Genomic DNA, 24,307 nt, shown 5'->3' on the forward strand with positions numbered 1-24,307 from the left:
GCGCGCAGGTTTTTTTTCCAGTAATTTGAAACACCCAACAGTTGAGCAAGCTTTATGGGATGCAATTAACAAAATATATTGAATCAGATATATTAGCGACAATAAAAGGCAAGCACTGGAAACGGGCATATTGGGTACAAGGGGAAAAAGGGGAGGTTAGGAGTTCTTTTTTTATATTTTTTTTGGCTCCTGCTTTGGAAGGTGTTGTGTGCTTTTAACATTTTTTTGTCTTTAAGCTTATTTCTTCTTTACTATATGCGTCTAGGAGGCGCCTCTTAGACCCTGAGCGAATGATGAGTAGCCGCACTGCTCCACTCCACTGGAGTCCCGTATCCCGATGATCTCCACCACCTCATCGACCCCATTCCACTTTCGGGTCACGGCTCATGGGGCCAGGGATGGAGATGGGTGTCAGATAAGATTGCAAGCAGTGTACGTTTCGGCAGGCAAGACAAGACGGTAGCATGTAAATATGAGGCGCGCTTCTGGCGATGGTTAAGCTCAGCGACATTAAGCACCGTCTCGTGTAATGTGGCAGACACACGGCAGTCGTTCTGTCCTGGGCACGAAAAATGACAAAAACGGTTAACCCAAAAGTCAGTTTGCCATTGTGTGGTGGTGGTGGTGGTGATATTGGTATGGCAACCGAACGCGAACCATCATCACCGATGGCGCAACGTGTACCATAATTTAATGCAAATTGAAGGGTCGCGCTGTTGTTGCTGCAAGCTACTGGTAGCAGAACCCCTCCTGACCGGTGGCAGAAGAAGGCATGCAGTCCGGCTGCCAACAGGAAGTGTAATGGAAACGGAAAGTTGAAAAAAAACATGAGCGTTTTGCGAGGAAATATATGTGATGGTACCAGACACCGACAGAAGCACTCTGAGCAGTCGCGCAAATCGTTGGAGTGTCTCCTTTTATTTTTTAAACAAAAAGTGAAGCCGTCGGCAGCGTAAGGGTGTGCAGTGGTTATGTTTAGGCTTTTTTTTTGCTAATTATAACAGCTAGTTTATTTGTTTACACTCTTGTTTGTCAGATCACTATCACATCGACCAATGATGATGATGATGATGATGATGATGATGAGGATAATAATGCTTAGTGTGGTGCTTTGGCGACCGGGGGCAAATGATACGAAGCTTCATTATTTTCTTTACTATTTCGGTGTGTTTACACTTATTTTTTGCTGTTCGTAGTTTTCGCATTAATTTGGCAGTTTTATGATTTAAACATACGGTCAAGGGGTTGGTACGCAAGCGAGCACGATTTAATAAAATGTATGTGTGTTGCGTATACATTTTTCATGCTAAAAGCACATTTAACACGTGTTTTGGTATCGTTAATGAACCATTATTCATGGGGCTATCTCTTGTTCGATCATCAGATGTGTACAGATAAGCATATGTGATGCTTTCGATGGGGGTAAAATAGAAAGTCTGGCAAGGGGGGACGGTAGCTACCCAAGCATCACATACCCAAGCATCGCAAAATGATTGATATGGTGATATCACTTAATCATTACGCATCAAAAAATTTGGTACATAGACGTACATTATTTGAAGAAACGGTGCTGGGTATTCAAAATCGTACACTGCGAATTCGGCCGCTCTTCCTATTATGTGTACAATATTTTGGAATTGTTCCCCATTATTTATAAGTTTATTAAATAAGATCAAGAATTGATTCTTTTATTTTTTATTATGTTATAACGTGTAGTTGGGCTAGCAATCGTCTAAATTGTGTCGTCTGTTCTAAATTGGCTTGCTTTCATTTAATTAAATCTACCAAAGAAGTCATCTACCTAGGAGTGGTGCCCAGCCATGTCGATTTGACTGTTAATGAATAGAAAATTAATGATTGAATGATACATAAATAGATGCTCCTTTTCTTGTTTTCGCTACGTTATAAAATGATAATTGTATCAATTTCATTTTGAATTTAAATTTGTTTTCAAGATGAAAAATTAATCCTCCTGAGATGTATCATTGGAGAAAATGCAATGCCGATAAAATGTATACTAAAATGATTTGTATATTTTGAGAAGACTATCTTAATATTACTTACACTATCGTTGAGCTCGACAATATTGTTTAGTAAGCAATTCGAGTTTATCATAGTTGATTAAGCATTAATGAATTGAAATTCTGAGCATCAGCTCGTGCTTAGAGCTTAAAAATAAAATTTCTTAAAAATAAAATAAAGATCATAGCTAGAATAGACAAGGTTTTAATGAATCCCTTTGATACGTATGAATCTCATCTTTAGTATCTTTAGTATGAAAAACGTTTGCTTTCATACTAAAAATCGATGAAAAGGACAATTTATGTCCCAAATTTTGTAGTGTAAGCTTCGGTAGAGTATTATATTTTCTTTGTAAGTTTATTGATCTCCCCAATCATATGATATAAATCAGCCCGAAAAAAAATCAAATTTGTGTACGGCTTCAAGGTATTAAATATTGACACTGTATTGAGGATGTTTCAAAATGAAGAACAGTTGTATTCTTGTTTTTAATGTAATTACATTCGGTAGATGTGTCTCCTTCCTGCTTACATCTCGTTACATTATCACAAAATTTCTACACAGCCCTCAATGGATATGGATATGATGGTTTTATCGTGAAGGGCTCTCAGCTCAAGATGCTGCATTTCCTATTTCTATGGATCGACAGTATGCATAACTTGCACCAGTGCATAGTGCCCCGCCGTATACGTCGTATACTGGTACGCCAGGATATGGTACCGATGCGACAAAAAAGTGGTTTGTCTTTCCGCAAAGCGCAAAGCACATTAATGAATGCACACTTACACTAGAAGTTGTTTCGGTTAACACCCCATGAGGGGTGCTACAGTTTGAAGTGTCCTTTTTCGGCGCCGTTTCCCTTAAAACGCGTTTAATTATGCAAGAAAGCTGATTTTTGTCCCAGAGAGGGTTGCAAATGGCTCGTAAGACAGTAGTGTTTGTTAGTAATTGTTTGGAAATAAAGCGTTAGCATGCTTTAAGAGTTTTAGAGGAGTATCATTTTTATACCCACCTTACGCGACACAGTTGTAATTCTTTATATAAGCTAAAAACTTCTACATTGTTATTTTTGGATCATATCAAACTAAAGATATTTAACTGGTATTAAAATTACTTCGACGTTAATTAAACTAATCAATTCAGTTCAATAATCAGTTTTGTTCCCATTTATTTTGTTCCAGGAGAAAAACTCGTTCCTCAACTACAACGTATCGTGTATCCTTACGCTACCGCCGTACCAGCGTAAGGGCTATGGACGGTTGCTGATCGACTTCAGTAAGTATTGCTTCTTATTTCCGTCCGAGAAGGGAATGGGGGTTGGTCAACGACCCTACGGAGACACGCTACTAGTCAAGGGGTTCCGTGTATTTTTATTCCTTCTTCAATGCAAACTTCCAAACATATTGTATTGTGTGTGTGTGTTTGTGTGGAGCGGAGGGTGGTATTGTGAGGAAGTTAGCAGATTGACTGGTGGTGTGGTTTAAATCAGGTAATTTACATACTTTTACCATTTGCAATTCGGACACTTCGTTTTGCCTGGTGGCGACGGTTGGCAGGGCGCGGAACGTCCTGTGCGGTGAACGTCCAGGGCGTGCTTTGCAAAACCATACTGTCCTGCCGTTTGGCCGGTGCCCGACCGACCGACCGTCATTGCTGTACTTTTCGATCATTTGGGGTCGATAAGCGGTTATACCAGGTTCGAAATGTGGATTGAACCCTTTGATCTGGCCTAACATGTAATACCGGTGGGGGGGGTGGTTATTCGTTGGTTAACAAAGGAAAAGGTGTGTGCGTACAAAAATAGTCCTTATTTTTGGCGAATTAACCACTCAACAGGGGTGAAAACTTTCGGTAAGGTAATGGGACGTTTCCATCAACCGTGGCGGTAATATTTTCGGCATTTGCTACGCGTAAGACCTGCCTGCAAGGATCTGTCGGTTCAGCTGACTGACCACTTGATTTGCCAACGCTTGCGGAAGGGTTACTATGCAAATCGTATGCGATGGATCGGAATTAATGACGACACTGTGGATTTAATTTATAGTGCTTTCCATTATTTTCGCTCCTTTTTTAAGAAGAATAATCATAGCTATTACACCGATATTATCGTTTTATCGCCATGGGGTGGGGCTCCACCGGCGTCGTCCTGAATGTTGCTCGGAGCCTTGAGGTAGGTTTGTTGGTTGATACACTACTCGCGTATGCTATGTTTGTTTGGGACTGTGTCCTATATCCGTCGTGGCAACAGATGGAGCTCATAGGGTAGTTTTCAGGCGATATAGTAGCACCTTTCCCTACGGTGCGTCCACGAAACCTTCCCCACCGAAACACCCGATCGCGTACGCTCTGCCGTGTTTGCGAGTTGAATGACCTCAAAAATAATTCGCAATAAGGGGTTGGAAACGTACACATTATACACATGTAATATTGCTTATCAAAAGTAAAATATCACGCAAATGGAAATGTGGGTACGCCAAAACACCTGGGGGGGGAGTTGGGAGCGATTGGTACGGGTTTCCTGGTAGGTTTTGCAAAAGGGGAATCTAGGGGGGATTGTTTTATTGGTATCTATGTGTGTGAGGGTGTGTTGATTTTGTTCGTTGCAAAAAGGGATTGTTGTTAGTAGTTATCCACACGTAAACTGGGCGAGTTTAATTAGGTCCTGTGAGTCATCTCTCTCTCTCGAAAAAAAAAAACTGTGCTCTACCTTATATACCTCACCATAGGGCACAGACGTTTTGCTTTGTGGGTGGAAACATGAAACATGTTTGGTACATTTTCGATTCGGCTATGCGATTTTGAATAAGGTACAATTGTTGAAACTAAGAATTTGCCAGAAAATCAATTAAATATTGGTCGATTGCTAAGAAACAATTGTAAACGATTCCTGCTTATTTAATTCCCTCTTGTTCTAGTCCGATCTTCTTCTATATACAGTCATTATCCGATATACGCTATCGTACGGGACCGAGCGCAATAGCGTATCTCGAGTTTTCGCGTATAGCGGATTTGTATGGAAAAATAGTTTACACTACCAGTTCGGGGGTTGAAAAATATCGCCACAGAGTTTTGCATTAAAGTTTTTTGTTGTAAAACAGGTATCTTTTGCACAAATTTAATGCAAAATGCAAAAAGAACATTAAGGAAACTCAAAAAGAGCATAAAATATTTCAAAGTATTAAAATATTTGTAAAAAACACATGGAGCTGTCAAATTTAGAGCAATCGCGTACTGCGAATTCGCGTATATCGAGTATCGCGTACTGCGGATAATTGCTGTATATAAAAATCTCGTGTCACGGTGTTTGTTGCGAGCAACCTCCGAAACGGCTGGATCATTTTCAACGAAACTTTGCACACATCTTATGGTGGTATGAGAATAGGTTTTAAGACTTAAAAATCGTTCAGATGTTACACTAAACTTAATTTAAAAATGATTTTCTAACTCCCATACAAAGAGCAGGATTGTTGTGTTGTATGCGGCACTTTGACACTTGGTGTGCGGTGCCTGGCGGTTTACACTCGATGATCGGATCCTGAGGGGATACGGGCACGATACAACTATCCCAAGTAACAAAGCAATAATTAAATATTTTAATTTTTTTGTGGAATAACTAAGTTTGTCGGGCCAGCTAGTGATTTTATAAGAATTACTTTTATCGAAAACATTATGTTAAGATAGATGATTGATGTAGATGATCCCAGCCTAGGATGGAGAAGGGCTAAATTATCTTAATGATATTGATTATTATTGACTGAGTTCAAACACTTTGTGCGAATCTTGACTTGACTAGAGCAGAAGTCTCTTTACTACGGTCCGCAGGCCAACTGCGGCTGATTAGTATATATTTGTTAAAAAGAAACTTAAATGATTACCCATTAGTTAAAAGTAACGTTGAAATGTCCCTTAAAATCATTATTTGCGAAGAAGTTCGGCCCACGAAGTGAAAAGTAGTGTTGGGTTTCATTAATCTTTCGTTGAGATACATTCATATGAATCTTCAGTGATGAGTGATTCAAATCTCAAGTCAAATCTTAAAAGATTCATGAAGCTCTAAAGATTCACAAATCTTCAAATATTAATAAATCTTCAAAGATTCATGAAGTTTCATAGATTCATGAATCTCTAAATATCAATGAATCTCCAAGGATTCATGAATCTCGAAAGATTCACGAATCTTCAAAGATTCTTAAATCTATAAAACTCATTAATCCATTAAAATTTATATATCTCCAGGAATTTATGAATCTTTAGAGATGTATGATTTTCAAAAAAAAAAAAATGAATTTCGTAAATCCCACCTAAAACATGCCCATTGGGGGTTCAAGCCTCGCATGGACCATCTCCCCGTAGCAAAACAAACTATCCGGCTGCGTGGTGTTGCCAAAAAGTCTCGAAAGCCCTTATAGGCTAGCATGACCACGTAGGTTGTTACGTCAAGAAGAATGATAATAAAAAACTCAAGCTCTATGCAAGTTTAGAGATTTATGAAGCCCTTGAAATTCTTCAATCTTACGAGGCATAAGAATCTTTTGAGATTCATGAATCTTTTGAAATTCTTGAATCTTTCGAGATTCGTGAATCTTTCTAGTTTAATGAATCTTTCGAGATAAATTAATCTTTCGCGATTCATGAATCTTTCGAGATTCATGAATCTTTTGATGTTAATGAATCTTTCTAATCGAAATTTAGGTTCATTGAATCATTATAAAGATTCATTCAGATTCATGAATATTAATCAAATTTACCCAACACTAGTGAAAAGTTCAATGATCCTAGGACTAGAGCAAAATGTTGTGGCTTTTTTATCTAACTGCATAACAAAAATTATGCGCTGTTAAACAGTTAGCATAGCAATTACGAACAAGCCCTTTTAAATCTTAATCATCTTAATATTTATTTATCATTTGTTAAAGCGTTGCCTTCAAAACTTGCCTCAAATTCACCCATTTTCATCGTCTAAGCGTTTTTGTCAACAACTTATATCGTTTATCTTTTAAATTTGAATTTTATTTTTTTTGTGTAAATATTTTTTTTTAATATTCCGATCATATTTCATCATCCGAACAAGAATTCACGTCTACGGAAAAACAATTTAGTACTTTTGATAGTAGTTTATGAAACACAATTGGCATTATCAATTGGTGTTCATAGAGAACTATGTAAAACCTCCCAACAACCCTGCAGTAATGTTGGAATGTAATTTAAATTCTTTACAATCGCTAAAAGCTCCACCCAGAGCTTTTTCCCTCGTTTTCTAACATCCAAACACAACAAAGCACACAAACTGGCTATAAGTAGTATAAGGTTGGAGAAAATTGCAAATAATTAAGGTTTTTGCAAGAATAGTTTATTGACCCAGAGTGGATGGGGATGAGGGCGAAAGAGAAGCATAAAATGATAGTAAGAATAGCTTCATTCAGTTCAAATTTACGCTTCCCAGAAAAGCTCATTGCTTTTCTTCCGTTGTGCTTGTGTGTCTGTGTGTATGTGTTGCTTTTATAAAGTCATGGCAATGGCAATTCGCTTCCATCCAATTATGCTTGGAAGCTGTTTAGCTCTCCCGTGTCCATGCCACACAATCAATTGGGAATGGAAGGGAAAGCTGCTCCCGAAGGCCGGCGGAGAGGTTTAAAGATATCTGCCGTTAGCCGCTGTGCTGTGGAGAAAGGAAGAGATTGCGTTAGCGCGAGCGAATTTCGCCAATCGTTCGTAGAGAAGAAGAAGAAGAAGGAGGTGGAGAAGCGGGATGGAGGTTTGCGATTTTAAATCTATCGCGAAACCAATCCACCATTCCAGCCCGAAGTCCATTGACCTGCTGCGTGTATGAGTATGTCTGCATCTGAATGTTCATTTTCTGCTTGACAGCAGGTAGAGCCAAAGCGGGAACAGGAAAGCGGAGGAACAGGGAATCGAAGGGAAAGGAACGCAATCAACTGAGTTACCTTCGCTTCCTGTTTCCTGCGGTTCAATTTCTAAAAGCAAAGATCCAAAAAAGATCTGTGTGCAGCAGCAGTAGGGGTGGAGATGAGCCAACAGAGGCAAGGGCACTCTCTATAGCTGTGGGAATGTGCGTCCGTTGGAGGTAATGGAAGCTGGTTCTTACGCTACTTTACGTTTGCATGCACCTGATTGCGTGCAGTACCGGGGGGCAACCGCGGGACCGATGATAATGGACCGATCGGTAGCGCTGCGGTTTCGAGACGCTTTTCTTAAAGAGCATAAAGTTCTGACGTTTAAAGGCCTGGCTCACTGCTGCGCTTGGTCATCTACGGGGCAGACCGTAGGGCAGGTATTGTACGTCTGTACGCCGCAGAGCCAACAGCAACACACGCAATATGTAATACGTTTGGCGGTGGTGCCGTGTTCGGCGGGTTAGGATAATTGTAAACTCATTCAATCGAGACTGGGTGTGTAGCTAAGTAGGGTATGGGCTTTGTGTCTGCAAACGCAAACGCAACAATTGCAAGGTGGGCGCTTACATTTGCGCTGATTGCTTCCAATAGCGCTCTCGGCAGATGAGTTGATGGATGTGCAGTTGCGCTGCGCTCATCTTCAACATTTAACGATTTTCTTGCATGCCATCAATATTGCAGATCAGTTTCTTTCGAACGTGATGCAGAAATTGTTAACTCATCGGAATGGGGCGGTGCGCATTAACTATTCAATGGCGACGTCGGATGATGACTGTCTGAGGTTCTTAATTTATTTATAGTCATACTGTTACGATTGCAGGTATGGCATGATTTTGTGGCTTTTTATTTGGGGAGTTTTCCACTTTTCAAGTTTCGTTATATCACCGAGTTGTGGTTCAAATGGCAACCAATGTACAATGATTTTTATACGCGTGTCGCTAATATCAAAACAGAGCCCTAAAGACGTCTTAATTGCATCGTACCGGCCGCCGCAGAGACTATTTATCAGTCTGAATGTCTGACTGGCTGATTGCCGATTTGTCTGTCTAATGTTTTCTCCTGAGACGTTGGCGTTTGTGTGGCTCTGTGTGCCGTTTGCCATTCCCCGTCGATGTGATTGTACGCTGTATCAATGTGTGTGCGCGACAGTCAGTTCGATAACCGCGAAATGGACGTATGTAAACAGAACCATAAACCGAGCATTTGCACCGTTCGCTCTTCCCCGACCAAAGACAAACAGCGCCTCCTCACACTCCCGTGCAGAAGCGGGACGGTAAAGGAATGCCGGTCAATGACGTGTGCGCGAGGGCACGATCCAAAAAAAAAAAAAAAAACGACACCGTCCATTCTCTTGGCGACTGTCACTGGTGTCGTCTCATTTATGATGCATAAAAAAACGTTCCTCCCTTGAGAGCTGTGCTGTTGTCTCACAAGAAGTCGGGATGTGGTTAACGGGGACGGGATATCGGGATGGATGGGTATTAGGAAATGAATCGTATCGATGTTATTCACCTGACGCTACTCCGTCCGAGGCAGCAGAGGTGGGGTACGTTTTAGAATCTGCGTTTCTCTCTTGCTGAAGAAAGTTAAGCTCTGGTTGAAGAAAGTCATTGCTAGTCAGCAACTGTGTCGAGAACTTCCTTGACAGGGTGAGCAGAAGAATGGGGAACCGGGCAGACAACCGTCAGCAGCATGCGCACACGGTGTAAATTGAATTAAATCCTGCCCTACCCTAAGTGTGGTGGGGTTTGGGATTCGTGCTCGAAAGGGATCGATGACCACGCCAAACCGAACCGGTATTGGTTTCGACGGTTGTGGTGTGAGTAGGTCATGAACCGGTAACGGCGTCGGTAATGTGATAATTGAGTTTGTTTATTGGTAATTTAGCTGATTTCCTTCGTCATTTTCAATTTCCCGTGGGAGCAGTTCTAATCGAGTATTATGCATTGGTTGCTGGCTGTCGATATTTGACGGTCTCATTACGAAGCGAGCCAATCGCGAACAATTAGCATTAAAGGCCTCTAATCGTAGTTTTAAACTTGACGCTTGGTGGTTTAAATGCATCTATGAATTGACATTATGTATTCAGCAGAACATTAATCTCTAAAGGACAGGAAAGAATTCAAGAAAGCACATACAAAAAATTCACCATCGTTATCGCAAGAATATTTTAAAATTAAATCGTGATATATTTCTCAGTTATTTATGCACTTCTTTCTAATTTCATCTGCTTGTGAAGGAACGTCTTGCTGTTTTGTTGATAACTATTTATTTTCATGTCATTTTTCATCTCTTTGGCTATCCATGTCAAGCCATTCTGTCTTGTTAGAGGTATTTCATCGACCAAAACTTTACTTGAGGCTGCTGTTTGCTTCGACCGTTTGTTTGCTTCGAAGAAGAGCTACTTCATCGAAGCAAATCAACATTCCATTCGTGTCGTTTACAGCGTATCAGTACATAATTACGCGGAAAATTGTATCATCATCGGATTGCGAATAGAATGCACGAGGAGCGCACAATCCGGCAAGTAATTTGCCCTAATATAGGTCAGCGTATGCAGCGTGTTGCCTCTGCCTACTTGCCATCGCAGCTTGCTTGCAGCGTAAAAATGCAGGTTGAATTAATTTTATCTCATTCTTGACACAACGTGGTTCTAATGATCGCCGATCGCGTCATCCTGGGAGCAATCGTTGCCTGGGGTACTCGGGATCGTCCGCGCAGCACACGGCAGATTGGCGATAATAATGTCAATTTACTCCACTGCTACATTCATCCTCATCCACGCTAAACACACATCCAAACATCATTCCCTTGGTGGCTTGATGAGCTGCTACACGAGTGGGAAGATCACAGGACACAAGCCCGGGCTGCATGCTGAAGGGTGTACTTGGTAGACGACGACGACGCTGCGTAATGCGTCTTAGCCATCCAACCATTAAACGGAGAAGCGAAAAACCGATGCAAAACTCGGCACCAAACGAGGCGAAAAATGTGTAAATTAAATAGTTAATAAAAGGCAAACCGGCTGCAGCAAATCGAATGCGCAAGGACATTTGTCGTATGGCCGCGTGCGTGAGCGCACAGACACTATCACCCCGTCGGTCGGATGCAACCCGGACACCCGGAGCGAATGATAAATTACTTTCGTTGACATAATTCCTGCTTGGAAAAATGTGTCACTCAAAGCATTGCCATCGGTGAGCGGGTAGCGTTTAAAACGGAATAACACAAAGCATTTTATGAGCCTCCTATCCTACTCCCGCGTGTATCGCCCGTGCAAGAAGTGCAGGAGCGAGTGCAGAAATGCTGCATACACAACCGCTCACCACCGGGGACGAGGGTGCACGGAAATGATGCTGAACAAACGGAAATAATTACACTCTCATCATCATTCGTTCGTTCGTTCGTACGTTCGTTCGTACAGTTGGTACGTACGTACGTTTGTTCGTTGGGGATAATTTTGCCCGGTTCACCATCATGCATCACTATCATCGTTGCGTCATTATCTTAACGCTCTTCAGCAGTCAAGTCGTCCACCTGTTTCGGGGCACGGGCATCCTCCACTGCTCGCCAATGCACACCAAGTTTGTGTGTTGTATGTCACTCGGTTGGTTTGGCTGTTTAGGAGTTAGTTAGGGCATATATTGTACTTTATTGTGTGGTTTTTTTCTTCTTCTTCTCTCCGTTCTTTGTTCATCTCCTGTTGGGTGCAAATAGTAACACTACGAGCAAAACAATGCAATACTTACGAACCGGAATGAGCGGTTATGGTGTTGGTGTAGTCGGTGCATTATGATCGCACACTGTTTAACGTGAATGCATTGGGTAGGTTTTTTCTTGCTGCACCCGAGCTCACTGGTAGAACTAATTCCGGCGATATCTGTACGGGGTTAATGCCTCTCGGTTAAGGGTGGCTCATTTACTGCTGGTTAGATTGTAAGTAAAGTAATGGTTATTGTTAAGCTACAGCAGATAATAGGCAATTCATTTTACATTGTTTGATGCTTTGTTTGAGAGGTGGCAATATATTCATCACACGGCCAATGCATACATATCGGTTGTAATCAATGTTGACAATAGTGTTTCCCACACACGGGAACTCTGTGATTTATGAAGAATAGGTAATTTCACAGAGAAAATTGTTCTATTTCTTTTAAATTCGTTTATAAGGACAGATGGAGTTTGTGGAAAATGTTTTGGTTAACTATTTCAGTAGATATCTCATCATATTTCAATGAAAAATGATGATGATGATGATGACGTTTTCTTTCAGCTTACCTTTCCTAAAGAGTTGAATGAGGTTGGCATTTTCATCAGCATTTTTTGACAACTTGTGATTGTAATGTAGATCCTGCAAGGCCGGATGTGATTGCATGGATTAGGGAGGTCATTACGCCAACAAAAAGTAAAAAAATGTCATGAAAAATTATCATGGTCATACCCTATAAATGAATATTTGAAGATGTTATATTTCTCCTTTATTCGTTTAATTTATGTTATTTGTCAATTGCTCGTGAGTTCCACAAAATTCGTTTGAGTATGTGTCGCGTAAAAAAATACTAAAATTTGGTGGATTAAATTATAAAACCTCAATTCAACGTTCCGGAAACATGTGGCCGGATGGTACGTTGGTAGGTGCGCTGGCTGCTGTACAAGGGGGGGTGGGTACGATCCTCATCCGAATTGGGATCCGTAACGGGTGTACTGTATGAGTAAGTCATAACAACGACAGTACTGATTTGAATCGCTTATGCAAATAAGAAAAGAACTGCTTAAATATTTAGGACAGTCAACTCTATAAAGCCTGTTCTTATGTTATCAAGTACATTTACAAATTTACAAATCAAATGGTACAGTCGGTTTGGAGAAGGTGTTTTTACCATCACAAACCACGAAACACGTAATCCTAAAAAATATTCCTACAGTAACACTCATTCTAAACACATTGACCCTAGGTATTTAGCCTTGAAAAAACCATTATCTTTAAATAAAACTTACATAAACAGTTGTGTGCATGTGTGTTTGGGAAACTCCTGTCACGAACGATAATTTATGATTATCGGCTCAGTCTTGTGTGTGTGTGTTCTTTTTGTTTCGCCTGGATTCCTCTTATTCTCCACTTTCTATCGCCTCAAACGTGTGAAAGATGAATGCCTTTCGCGTTTGTTGTGCGCTAATCGATGGACTCCGCTCGTTTCAGACAATGTAATAATTTTCTCAACAAGTAGCTTCACGATTGTAACCATGCACTCGTACAACAAACGGTTGCAAAACGAGCTCGCCCAACAAAATGCTTTCCCCCCGTTGCCGAATACTTGCAAAACGGTACTAATTGTAAGCTTCCGCAAATGCACCGCGAAACAACGGCTATTGACGAAGACGACCGTCAGCTTTCGGAACGGATGGAAAAATGATGATTGATGATACGGGAAATGAAGGGAGTAAGACTTACCTTATCGCAAGCCTGTCCCTCAATCGCACACACACACACACACATCCTGCCAAGGACGCTGGAAGAGGAAACCGCAATTCACGCCGTTAATCAGCCGGCATCCACACACGGTTTTGCACACACTCTGGTGGCTATTGTGCTGCGGGGGGAGCAGATTGATACAGCCAACAACTTCTTCGCTGTGCCCGACGGTCATGCTGGAACCTATCCCTACAATGGGAAAGGTCTGGGATGTGGTCACCACCGTACCTTGGGGAGGAGGCACGGGAGTAATGTAGTTAAAATGAAGCAAGGGCAAGAAGCATACAGGCATCGTTAATGAAGGTTGATTGCATGTGCATAAATTCTTGTCCACTCGCTTGAAACACACCAGTGTACGCGTCCGCGAGGCGAAACGCGCTAATGACATCGTTAGCTTAATCTGTTTATTTAAAAGTGATTAATAATGTTGCATAGCCATTTTGCGCCCTGGTTAGTAGTATGTGAGACGCAGATTACATTGAATAGTATGTAGTTATTTGGAATAGCAATGATGGCACATATCACTAGTTAACGTTTGTTTTCATGCAACTGATTAAATTTTCGCTTCTACTGATTTTTCGTGTAATAATAACAAAAATGTACTAAAATAATAACTGAATGCTTCATGCGATCATTTAGCGCGATCAATACATAAAAGATAATATGGTACGGAAATTTATGCACAGCATGATGGGCGATAATTATACCACAAAATCGATAACAAGCTTCGATGTGACTTAAAAAAAACACAAATTAGAGAGCTAGCGAATGTCATTGATTGATTTTGCTTGGGACGACGATCATTATCTTCCACTGTCACCCATTATTGTAAATATGAATGGATATCATTCGGATGTGTAATGGCAGCTGTTTATTGCCCTCCAAATTTGGCACACAAATTAACAACAAATATAGTTGTCGTAAAAAATATGCAATCCCCGAAAGATATGAACCACAATGGGGTTAACGAACTTCTAAATGGTTTCTCCCCGCGGGGGTGAACACCAAAACTCCGCGTAACAGCAAGAAACGCAGTGGTACTTCAACATTCGCATTCTTTCTCCTTCATGGTGCTGCATTACAGCCACCCGAGCGAGCATACATCGACGGTAGCCAAATTGATTTAGTGCGGTATTCGGCTGCGGTTTCGAGCAGGGTGTGAAACTATGGGAGCATTTGTGTGAGTGTTATAGCAAAAGTTTGCAAACTCTCGTTTCCTTTTCGCGCTAGCGGTTCCCATAACGGGGTTTGGTTTGGGTTTTTCTCTGCTCACTACTCGCCGTACTGTCGCTCACAATTCTACGTGTACATACCACCGCATACCAACCGCGAGACTGGAAGGTGAGAAAATATGCTGTTAATTGATTAAAGAAATCGGCTATTTTTAGCCGATTGATGGTTGAAACCTGTGCCAAACGCTGCACGTGGAGTGGTGAAGCATCTGTTACGTGTGCGTGTGTATTGTTGTTGGTATGAAGCATTATGCCGTTAGCGGCCGTAGTTTTCTAAATTGATGGGGGCTAAAAATAGCTATTTCGGTTCGATTTTGTCTTTCTATTTCGGCAAACAAAGCGCACAAGCTGGAATGTGGTGCTGCACCGTTACTGTATGTTGCAAATTTCACCTGTTGTCTAATGTTTACCGTTGTGTGATGGGAAGATGAGTTACCGTGAGATTAGACTGTCGGAGGATGGTAATGGGAGTCAGTGAAGTAAGGTGGAGTAAACATGGTGCGCACTTTGCGTTTTGGGAGATTGGGAAGGTTCGCAAAACGGAAACTAGGTCATGGATTTCTTTTTTGCGATGAACGAAATTTGGATATTTGCAACAATACGTTGTGGCATTTTTGGCGTTGTTGTCTTTCTATCTTTCTTAATCGTAGAAATTCTTTACGAAAGTTTTGGACAAAGCAAAACTAAAAACATACCAAACAAATAGCAAAAAAACCTTTCAATTGTACAAATTACATACATCCCAGATCTTACAAGAATACATACAAGAAGCCAGATCTTGGAAAATATCAGACACGTACCATTTCTTCATTGACTTCAAAGCCGCATATGATAGAATAGCCAGGGTAAAATATAATACGCTATGAGCTCTTTTGGAATCCCAGCCTAGCAAAAGGCTAGTTAGAATGACTATGACCAACGTCACATGCCAGTTGAAGGTGGATGGAAAACTCTCAAGGCCTTTTGCTACTACCAACGGTCTGCGCCGGGTGGACGGGCTTACCTGTCTCCTATTCAACTTGGCGCTAAAGAGGACCATCCGTGAATCGAGGGTGGAGACTATGGGAACCATCTTCTACAAGTCAACCCTGTTGCTGACATACGCTGATGATATAGACATCATTGGTATGCGGCTCTCCTATGTAGCAGAAGCCTACCAAGGGATCGAACGTGCAGCAGAGAACCACGGATTGCAGATAAACGAGGCAAAGACCAAACTGATAGTGGCAACATCAGCGGGCCTACTAATAAATAATCCAAAACTACGAAGGCGTGACGTACAAATAGGTAATCGCACGTTTGAAGTCATCCCAGAATTCACCTATATTGGGTCAAAAGGTCAGCAACGACAATGGAATGGTAACTGAGCTGCGCGCAAGGATGCTGGCTGCCAACCGGTCATTCTACAGCCTGTGAAATCAATTCACCTTAGAGAACCTGTTGTGATAGACGAAGTTGGGACTATATAGCACCTATATATTACCGTTACTCACATACCCCTCTGAGACATGGACACTGTCCAAATCTGACGAAACCCTCTTAGCTGCGTTCGAGAGGAAGATACTCAGAAGGAAACTTAGCACCGTATGTGTGGAGGGACAATGGAGGTGTCGCTACGTCATTATAGCTATATGAGATGTACGACGACCTCGCTGTCGTGCAGTGTATCAAGCTCGCCAGGCTCCGGTGGGCTGGCCATGTCCGATATTAAGGCCGGGATAACTGGCAGACGAAGATGCGAGACCGTGTACGGTTTCGGACACTCCTGAGATAGGCCAAGACCGCAAAGCGCCATCTTATATCTTACATAAAAACACAGAACGAATCAGGATCTGTTGCTTTGAAAGGTAGTGCTCTGGAGCCGTTGTTGGTGGTATGCATGTCACAGTTGTGTCCTGATGTATTCGATGGAGTTAGATCTGTTTTTTTGTTCTTGATGGAACTACGTTGGTCGTCTTGGGTGAGTGTATGACTCGGTAGATTCTTTTAAATGACGTCCGTTGCCACCACTTGCTCGTATATTTTAAACTTTTTCAAAAACTTCCTTAGAGTAATATTATCGTTAAGATACCTCCTTCTAAAAAAGTCCTTTTCAAACCTGCGTTAGGGTAAAAGGTGGGACTTATCATCATTATCATCATCATCATCATCATCATCATCATTACTAAAATCAGTTTGCTTTTTTTACGTTCTGCATTAAATACATTTTCAGTAGTTATTACAGGCGTCCCCCGAGTTACGACCCCTTCAAGTTGCGACAATTCGCAGATACGACGATTTGATTTTGACGGTTAAAAGTTGTCATTGAAATTCCCCAACTATCCAATCTTCAATATCTGTATCGTGTAAAGGGCTTTTAGAGTAAAATTAATACATTATTGAACATTGTTTTAAATAAAATACACGATATCATTAATTTTGACCTTCCAACTTCGGTTATTAACTTTATATTCACAGATATTCGACATACGACTATTTCGACTTACGCCTTGCTTTGGGACATTTGTTCGGTCCCAAATACAGTCGTATCTCGGGGGTCGCCTGTACTTCTAATTTCATGGTTTAATATTCGGGTTTTCAAAGAGTGTTTAGTTACCTAGTTGGAGTCGAATTAATACGTTATTATTGTCTGTTAATTATGATATTATGACGTATAGCAAGGAAAATGTAATAAAAACATATAGAGTGCTCCCAAAATTGTTGGTAACGGTAATTGTTCTTTGCTAAGCTCTCCAAAAATTTGCTCCGTTTTTGCCGAACAATTTTTGAAATTCGCCATCCCGCACAGAGCAGTGCCACACGGAAATGCATACGGAACATCCATTTTCGTTCCCCACCATTCTGTGTGTTATTGCTATTCCTCCCCATTCTGTGTGTTATTGCTATTTGCCCGGGTGAAGCGCAGCTGTCGATTCGCACACAACAACACGAGCAAAATTCCGTACCCGGCGCATTACTAGCATCAAAGAACATGTACACAAGCGCGCGCGCAAATAGATAGCAAAAGGGTACGGGAGGGCCTCACCTGCAAACAGCGCGGGCAAAGTCACTGATTGTGTGCAAGCCTCCTTCAGGTTTGATGTGTGTGTGTGTGAGATAGCAGAGCTGCGAAGACAGATGCGCCAGCAGGGAATGTTTGCATCGGCGTGATGATAACCGCTCCCCGTTATGCACCGATATGCATTGATTTACGACGTTCGCTCCCTGGCGGGTGGGAGGGAAACCATGGCCACGCCACGTATTGAGGGGGGGGGGGGGGGGCAGCACGTGTGGCGCCAATCGCTGCCATCTGGATAAAGGGGCACACCGGCAATGGCACTTGAACAAAAGTCCTGCTCGAATGCTACAGTACAAAGTAAACACATTTCTAATAATTGCTTCTGCCGGGCAAGGATGAAGGACCCTCGAGAGATAATGAGGAGAATGAGCATGTCGGGGAAAATGGATTTGATAGCCGGGGCCAATGCAACACAAAGCATAATTAAGCATAGAAATAAGAATGATGGCAGGAGGACGTAATGGCAAGGGAATCGGATCGAAGATGAGTGTAGTTATGTGTTGGGCACGATGGCGAAAGCAGGGATGCCGTTGGGATGGCCCGGGTTGATTATGTTTGCCCTGTGGGTTTTGTGGCAATGGGAAGTAATTAATTTTGAAAATTATTTTAAAATTGTATCCTGCAAAAGCGTCCTCCGTTTTAGCAATTTGAGAGCCGTATGAATCAAATGCCGAATTTTCGGATGGCAGAAAGAATGGTTTCGCGCTTCGAGACGACATTATCGATCGGACGCCATGAAACGCGATGGGACTTTTCATCGGTGTGCGGTCTAAATGTCGCATAGTTTGGGAAATAGTTCGTTGTTTTTTTTTTGCAACCATTTTCCACTACTCTCGCCTGCTCGTCGCTCATTTGAACGGTGAGTCAACGTTTTTTTTCGCTATGGCTTGCACACTAACCATCGCCGTTTTGCAGCAGGACCGGGCCAACCGCCGCCATTCCGTCGCCACCGTCTCACTGTCCCAGAAAGAGGGCAAAGGGCTGAGGGTCCACACTGAAGGGAGCTTTGAGGGCTTTAAGTGGTAGTAGTAGTAGTAGTAGCAATAGTAGTAGTTAGTTCGGCTAGTTCAGAGTGTTCGGGTGTGCCTGGTTCGGGCGCCCCCATATGCGAGAACATTTCGAGGGCGATGTCCTGACTGTGACCTCAGTTGACCTCGGATTTGCGACCCGAGGCCACGGAAACGAAGACCGGCGAACGAGCGACCGAGCGAGCGACGGCGTTGCTGGAGATGAAAGAAAGCAAGGCAACAAGGAGCAACAACAAGGGCTCGTCCGAACGGTGTATGTGTGTGTGTGTGTTTGTGTGCGCAAACTATTGGACGCACGTAAACACAATTAGGTGCGAGCACTTGCACATGCACACAAAGCAGCAGCAGCGAACGGGATGCGCATAGTTTGGCCGTGGCTGTTGCATTATTGCCGCCCCGTATCGGCCAGCATTGAAATGCGTGCTCTGGAGCCCATGTTTATACTGCGGGCCCGGGCACTCTCGCTCCGATAAGCGACGCCGCTGATGGCGATGTTATGCAATTGATGATGCAATATTTGATCGAGATAACATTTCAAACCAAAGAATTTATATATTTTTATTTAAACTTATCTATTTGGAGTTGTTAAAGCTCTGGTGTTTTTTTTTACTTTTTCCGAATATTTAATTTTTAAGCCCTTGAAACTAAAAACTTTGTTTTAGCTATTTAGCTTCAAAGTTTTATTGTTCAACCACACCTTGCTTCAACGGGTCATTTTTACGATTGCAATAGTCTCTTGATACATTTGTCCATTATTATTGCTTTTATTGTTGTTTTTTTCCTAAAAAGCATGAAAACAGCTATGCTTAAAATGAGAAGAAAAAAAACCTACTCATTTCTGAAATTGACCGGAAGCCCTTTCTATCTATTTAATGACATCATAAACAGCTCATCAACCAGCATAAGTGTGGACGCGCATCCGTTACCACCGCGTAGGAAGCAAAAAGAAATCATGTAATAAATGGCATAATTTCAATGTGCCTGGCCGTGGGCCCGCTGTAACGTATCATGTTTTAAACACGCACCACCAGCAACACCACCGGGTGCATGATTAGCGCGACCGTTTCAATTTTTGGAGAACCTGTTTCACCTGTTCGCCCGTAGATAGGATCATTATTGACGCACGCGTCGTTAGAGCGGTTTAATTTTGATGCAATTCGCTGCGTTTCGACAACTATACGAGAGGGAAGCAACCATTGTTTGGTCGTCATATTCATGCCGTTGTAATGCTGCATTAATATCTTATGGTGTGAATTATTGGTTGATTAAATGCGGTTGAAGTATTTTTTTATCGTTTCGTTCGTGGATTGTAAAACTTGTGGGTTTGAGTATTATTTTGTTATCAATCAAACGATTATTGTTAACATTATTTAAGATTACTTTAAACAATTTCTCAACGTTACTGTTTGTAAACTTTGGACTTAACATTTAAACATTAAATATGTACAGCAACATTTGTCCATGGTTCCGTTGTCTAGATAAGCGAAACAATTAATTAGGAAAGATTGTAAAGACCTTACGATCGCTGTTAGGGGCGTTAGGTTGCAATCCTTCATAATTAGACATTAGTTTTTGATTTCCGTTCGCTCGTCTTTGCGCTTCGCTGTCGTTAAGCAACGGCAGAGGATGGCGGGAAATGCATTTATGCTGTTCGTTTTATTGCATCCAGCTAGCCTTTTGACCATCCTTTGCCACCTGTTTCAAGGAGGGGGAAGCAAGCTGGTGCATGAATTGCACTCTGAAAGCATTCCATAGTTGTTGTAATTGATTGCGTCTGGCTGAAGGGTCCTCTACGTGTGCCCTCGGTATTCGGTGGTTTGGATCGAACGCATAAAGCGTGATATTGATGCAGGCATGATTTATGAAGATTCCTTCCATTAACCAAGTGCAAGAATAACAATCGATTGTTTGTGTTGCATTTTTTTGTTTTTGTACAAGTTTTCTTACCGTTATGCCCACGCAACAACAATGTATTTGCAATTTATGTCTGCGTGCTTTCAATGTTATTGAAGGTGTCCATTTTTAATTCGAAGGTATCTGTATTCTCCCTTGGTCGAATACATCACTCTCTCCATTAAGTTATCGTTCAATACGTTTTCTGATTCTCTGAAGTCTATCCCACAACCACTCGTAGATTAGAGAGGGTGTAATTTGGCGGCAAACTCATTCCTATGCGTGCAAATGCAGCCCACGATGTGGCAATGTGATTGTAGTGCTCTTTTGTTGGGACTTGTAGCTTTGTAACTACTTGAACGCTAAGGATGCACTTGTTATCTGATTGACTTTCAGAACTTCAACCCCTACACTATGCTCTGCAAGAGTTGCTGCTCTACATGGCAACGAATCTCGAATGTGCAATTTAATAATCATAATAATTCATAACTTTCATGTCGTCATTTACTACACCTCGAACATTACTTCCCGCCACCACCGCCTATCCAGCGTAGAGCCGCTTGTGCTGTTTATTTAATTTTATTTACCTTTTTGCGCAACCGATGCTGAGATGCGGCTACAACCGGGAGAGCCGTCCGGGATGTTGTTAGCCATCCAGAGTATTATGCTTTGCAGTATTTTGCCGGCCTATGTATTGGTGCAAACCGTTCAATTCCACCGATACTCATTGCAATTCCACCGATAGTGCAATGACCGCGCGACGGTGTACAGTTACGGCAAAATGGAATTTTGCACGCCCGAGACGGCAGCACACATAGATAGAGCATATGGGCTGTCGGCACAGGAACACAGGATCTCGCTAGGCAGCGCGTTGAGAGCTGCCAGAGATTGTGTCCGCCGATAGAGTGTACAACCGAGAGACAGAGAGACACAGAGAAAGTAATTCTATTATTTGCTAGAGATGCAACCATGCAAGTACCGAACACCAAACTCCTTCTGATGTTGCACTCCGGCGAACGGACTAAGAGCAATCCTCCTGGGAATGCGAGAAATGACCACACTGAGGGATGCTGGGGTACGGCTGCCGGGACCGGTATCGGTATGGTCCCGAGGTTCGTTGATGCGTGGCTATGCAAATTTGACCATCACCATCCCACCGTGCATATCGCCGGACTGCTTTGTCGTCGTTTGTCCGTTCGAGGACGTACGACGCATATTTGACGTCCGCTGAAAGCACTGTTCCTGTACTTTGATGTAATGAAAAAGTGCTTCTACGGTAGACATGGCTTTGTAGGCACACATGCATAGCTTCTATTGTTTTCGCTGTTTTTAGGGCTTGCGAAATTAGAGTAAGAAAGGGGTCTGCAGCAAAACCGGTTGCAAGCAAGGATTATTTAAGGGTGGATAAAATCTAATCCGCTTTCCCATCTTAGCACACAGTTCTGAAACAGTCTATCAGACATTGGGATATTTGTCCCACGAGACATATTTCGTGCCAGCTCGATTGTTTGTCCCGGTTTGATTGACGCTGCTGAATTTCAGAATGATGCTGAATGAACATCGGTGCATCGATTGGCAAATTTGTCCAGCGGAGATGAGTTGGTTACCCGGACACCAAGCTTTGATGCTTTTTCATGTAATATCCGAAAAATAGCTTAACAGTGGTTGGTGATTGCCGTTGCAGGCACCGAGTTATCGAGCATTCGGTTCGCCGTCCGGCCCGGGTAAAGGGTGGCCAACCCCAATCGAATGCATACTTTAACCCCTGCAAAAGGGACAACCTCTCCTCGTGGTTGGTGTCCTTTCGGGGGTGTGTTTGGTGGTTGACGTCTGTGCGAATCGGTGTGTGTGTGTGGGGGGGGATGGGTGCAGGAGGCGAAAACGCGATGCTGGGGGAGGTATAAATTTAACTGTCTAGACAGAGTAGATCTGTAATCTAGTCTCGACAGCTTCAGACGCACAAGTGTGAGTACATTTTCGGTTAGGTGGTGCAGATGGTTTGGTTACGAATAGCCGAGAGAGTGAGAGAGAGCGAACCAAACTACAATAGGGTTTCTGATGATAGAGAGAGAGGGAGAGAGAGAGAGAGAGAGCGAAAGATATAGGAAGAGAGAGATAGAGGGAATCCGCAATAAGTGTTGGGATGAATTGGGAGATCCGAACCGGAGGTGGCCGACAGCAACGCGGACGAAAAAGCAATACCAGGGGTTGAGGATGTCTGATCGTGGCAGGTCCTGTGAACCTGTCGCTTTCGGCGACTTTTATTCTTTTGCTAAGCGGGAGGGAGTTATTTGAAATAACGTGTAATTGTATAATATACAATGGGTTTGTAATGACACAAAATGTGTATGTGGTGTGTGTCATCCTTTTGAAAAACTGTCATGCAGACAGAACTCGAAATCCCCATCTGTGAAATCTGAGACTCGTTAGCTATTATTACTGTTTTGTTGAAGAACATAACAAACGGAAGGTAAATTATAATTTTGAATGCACACATGAAAGCGGTCATTAAACAGTTGAAAATAGAGAATGTTATTGTTTGAGATAAATATCTTTGTGTGCTGTTATTGTAAAGAGGTTGCATCATAAATTAACAATCTTTCCAGAACAAAGTTGATCGATTACTCGTTGGGCAGTTCTCATAGGTTGCAATGAGGCAATTAAAACAATGCTTAGGACTTAATGAATATTTTAAGTTCATAAACATTTAAATGTAGAAAACTTCAGCTACCGTCCTTATTACCATAACGCAAGAGATAATTGATGTAAAGAACTATCTTGTAAGAATTAGAATTAGAATTAGTGTTGTAAGATATGCAAATAGGCACCGAATAGTGGATGGCAGGGTTAAGCGTTTACACCCAATTAAGATAAAACTAAATAAGAAAAAAACATCTACCAACTTTTCAAACTTTATCGACCGTGCAAATACAAGGTTAAATCGTTTCTCATTAGATGCTACTGCAAAACGACACACAGATTGCTTCCCTTGGCATTGGAGATTAAAAAGATAAAAACAAATGTCTAAAACTAAGGCAACAATTTGTAATGAAGCAAAGCTAATGAAATAATATCGAATTAGCCCCGTCTAAGGGTGCGTTCATGCATCTTCCGGTAGCGTTTGTTGGTGTGATGCGGCATTAATGAGAGCGAAGAAACGTCCGCGCGGTCGCGATTATGTGTACGAGTTAGCTAACCGGAACGTAGATTATGGTGTGTACGAAGGGTCCGATTTCAATTTATCAAACGCATCTTGTTAATATTACAGAAGGGTTTCACAACCTTCCTCCTAGGCCGTCCAGTTAGGAGGAGGCGGCAAATGAAACAAAATAAAAAGGTGGTTAGCTTAATTAGCAACGTGTTAGGCTTATCGTGCTAATATTTTGCAGTCCTGTGACCCCGGCTGCTTCAGCTGAACGATGGCTACCCTAAATCTTTAACGGATTTCAAGGTTTGTTGAAAGAAGTTAACCAGAAACGAGATTATTATTGCTCTGTGAAGTGGTCATCAAGATGTCTGTGGAAAGGAGATTGATTGGACCGCATGTCTTTTCAATTTACAGGGCAGTGCTCAGGGCTGATTGAAAATTATTTCCCGAGGACGAGGAGACAACCAAGGCGTCAAAGTCGAGCAGCACAGACAAGCCATCACTTTGATGTGATAGATTCAATCAAGCTGAAACCGTA

At 42.1% G+C, this 24,307-nt stretch overlaps 1 protein-coding gene across 1 annotated transcript in view; it reads left to right on the forward strand.

The window, feature by feature from the left end:
- The window catches only part of LOC1279066 (histone acetyltransferase KAT7), a 60,522-nt gene that overhangs the window by 19,660 nt on the left and 16,555 nt on the right, over positions 1-24,307 (forward strand). Inside the window, exon 5 of the mRNA XM_061655790.1 lies at positions 3,204-3,297. Within this exon, the coding sequence (XP_061511774.1) occupies positions 3,204-3,297 (94 nt within the window). The remainder of the gene's footprint in view (positions 1-3,203; positions 3,298-24,307) is intronic.

Source organism: Anopheles gambiae, chromosome 3 (assembly GCF_943734735.2).
Source record: "Anopheles gambiae chromosome 3, idAnoGambNW_F1_1, whole genome shotgun sequence".
Lineage (NCBI taxonomy): Eukaryota > Metazoa > Arthropoda > Insecta > Diptera > Culicidae > Anopheles > Anopheles gambiae.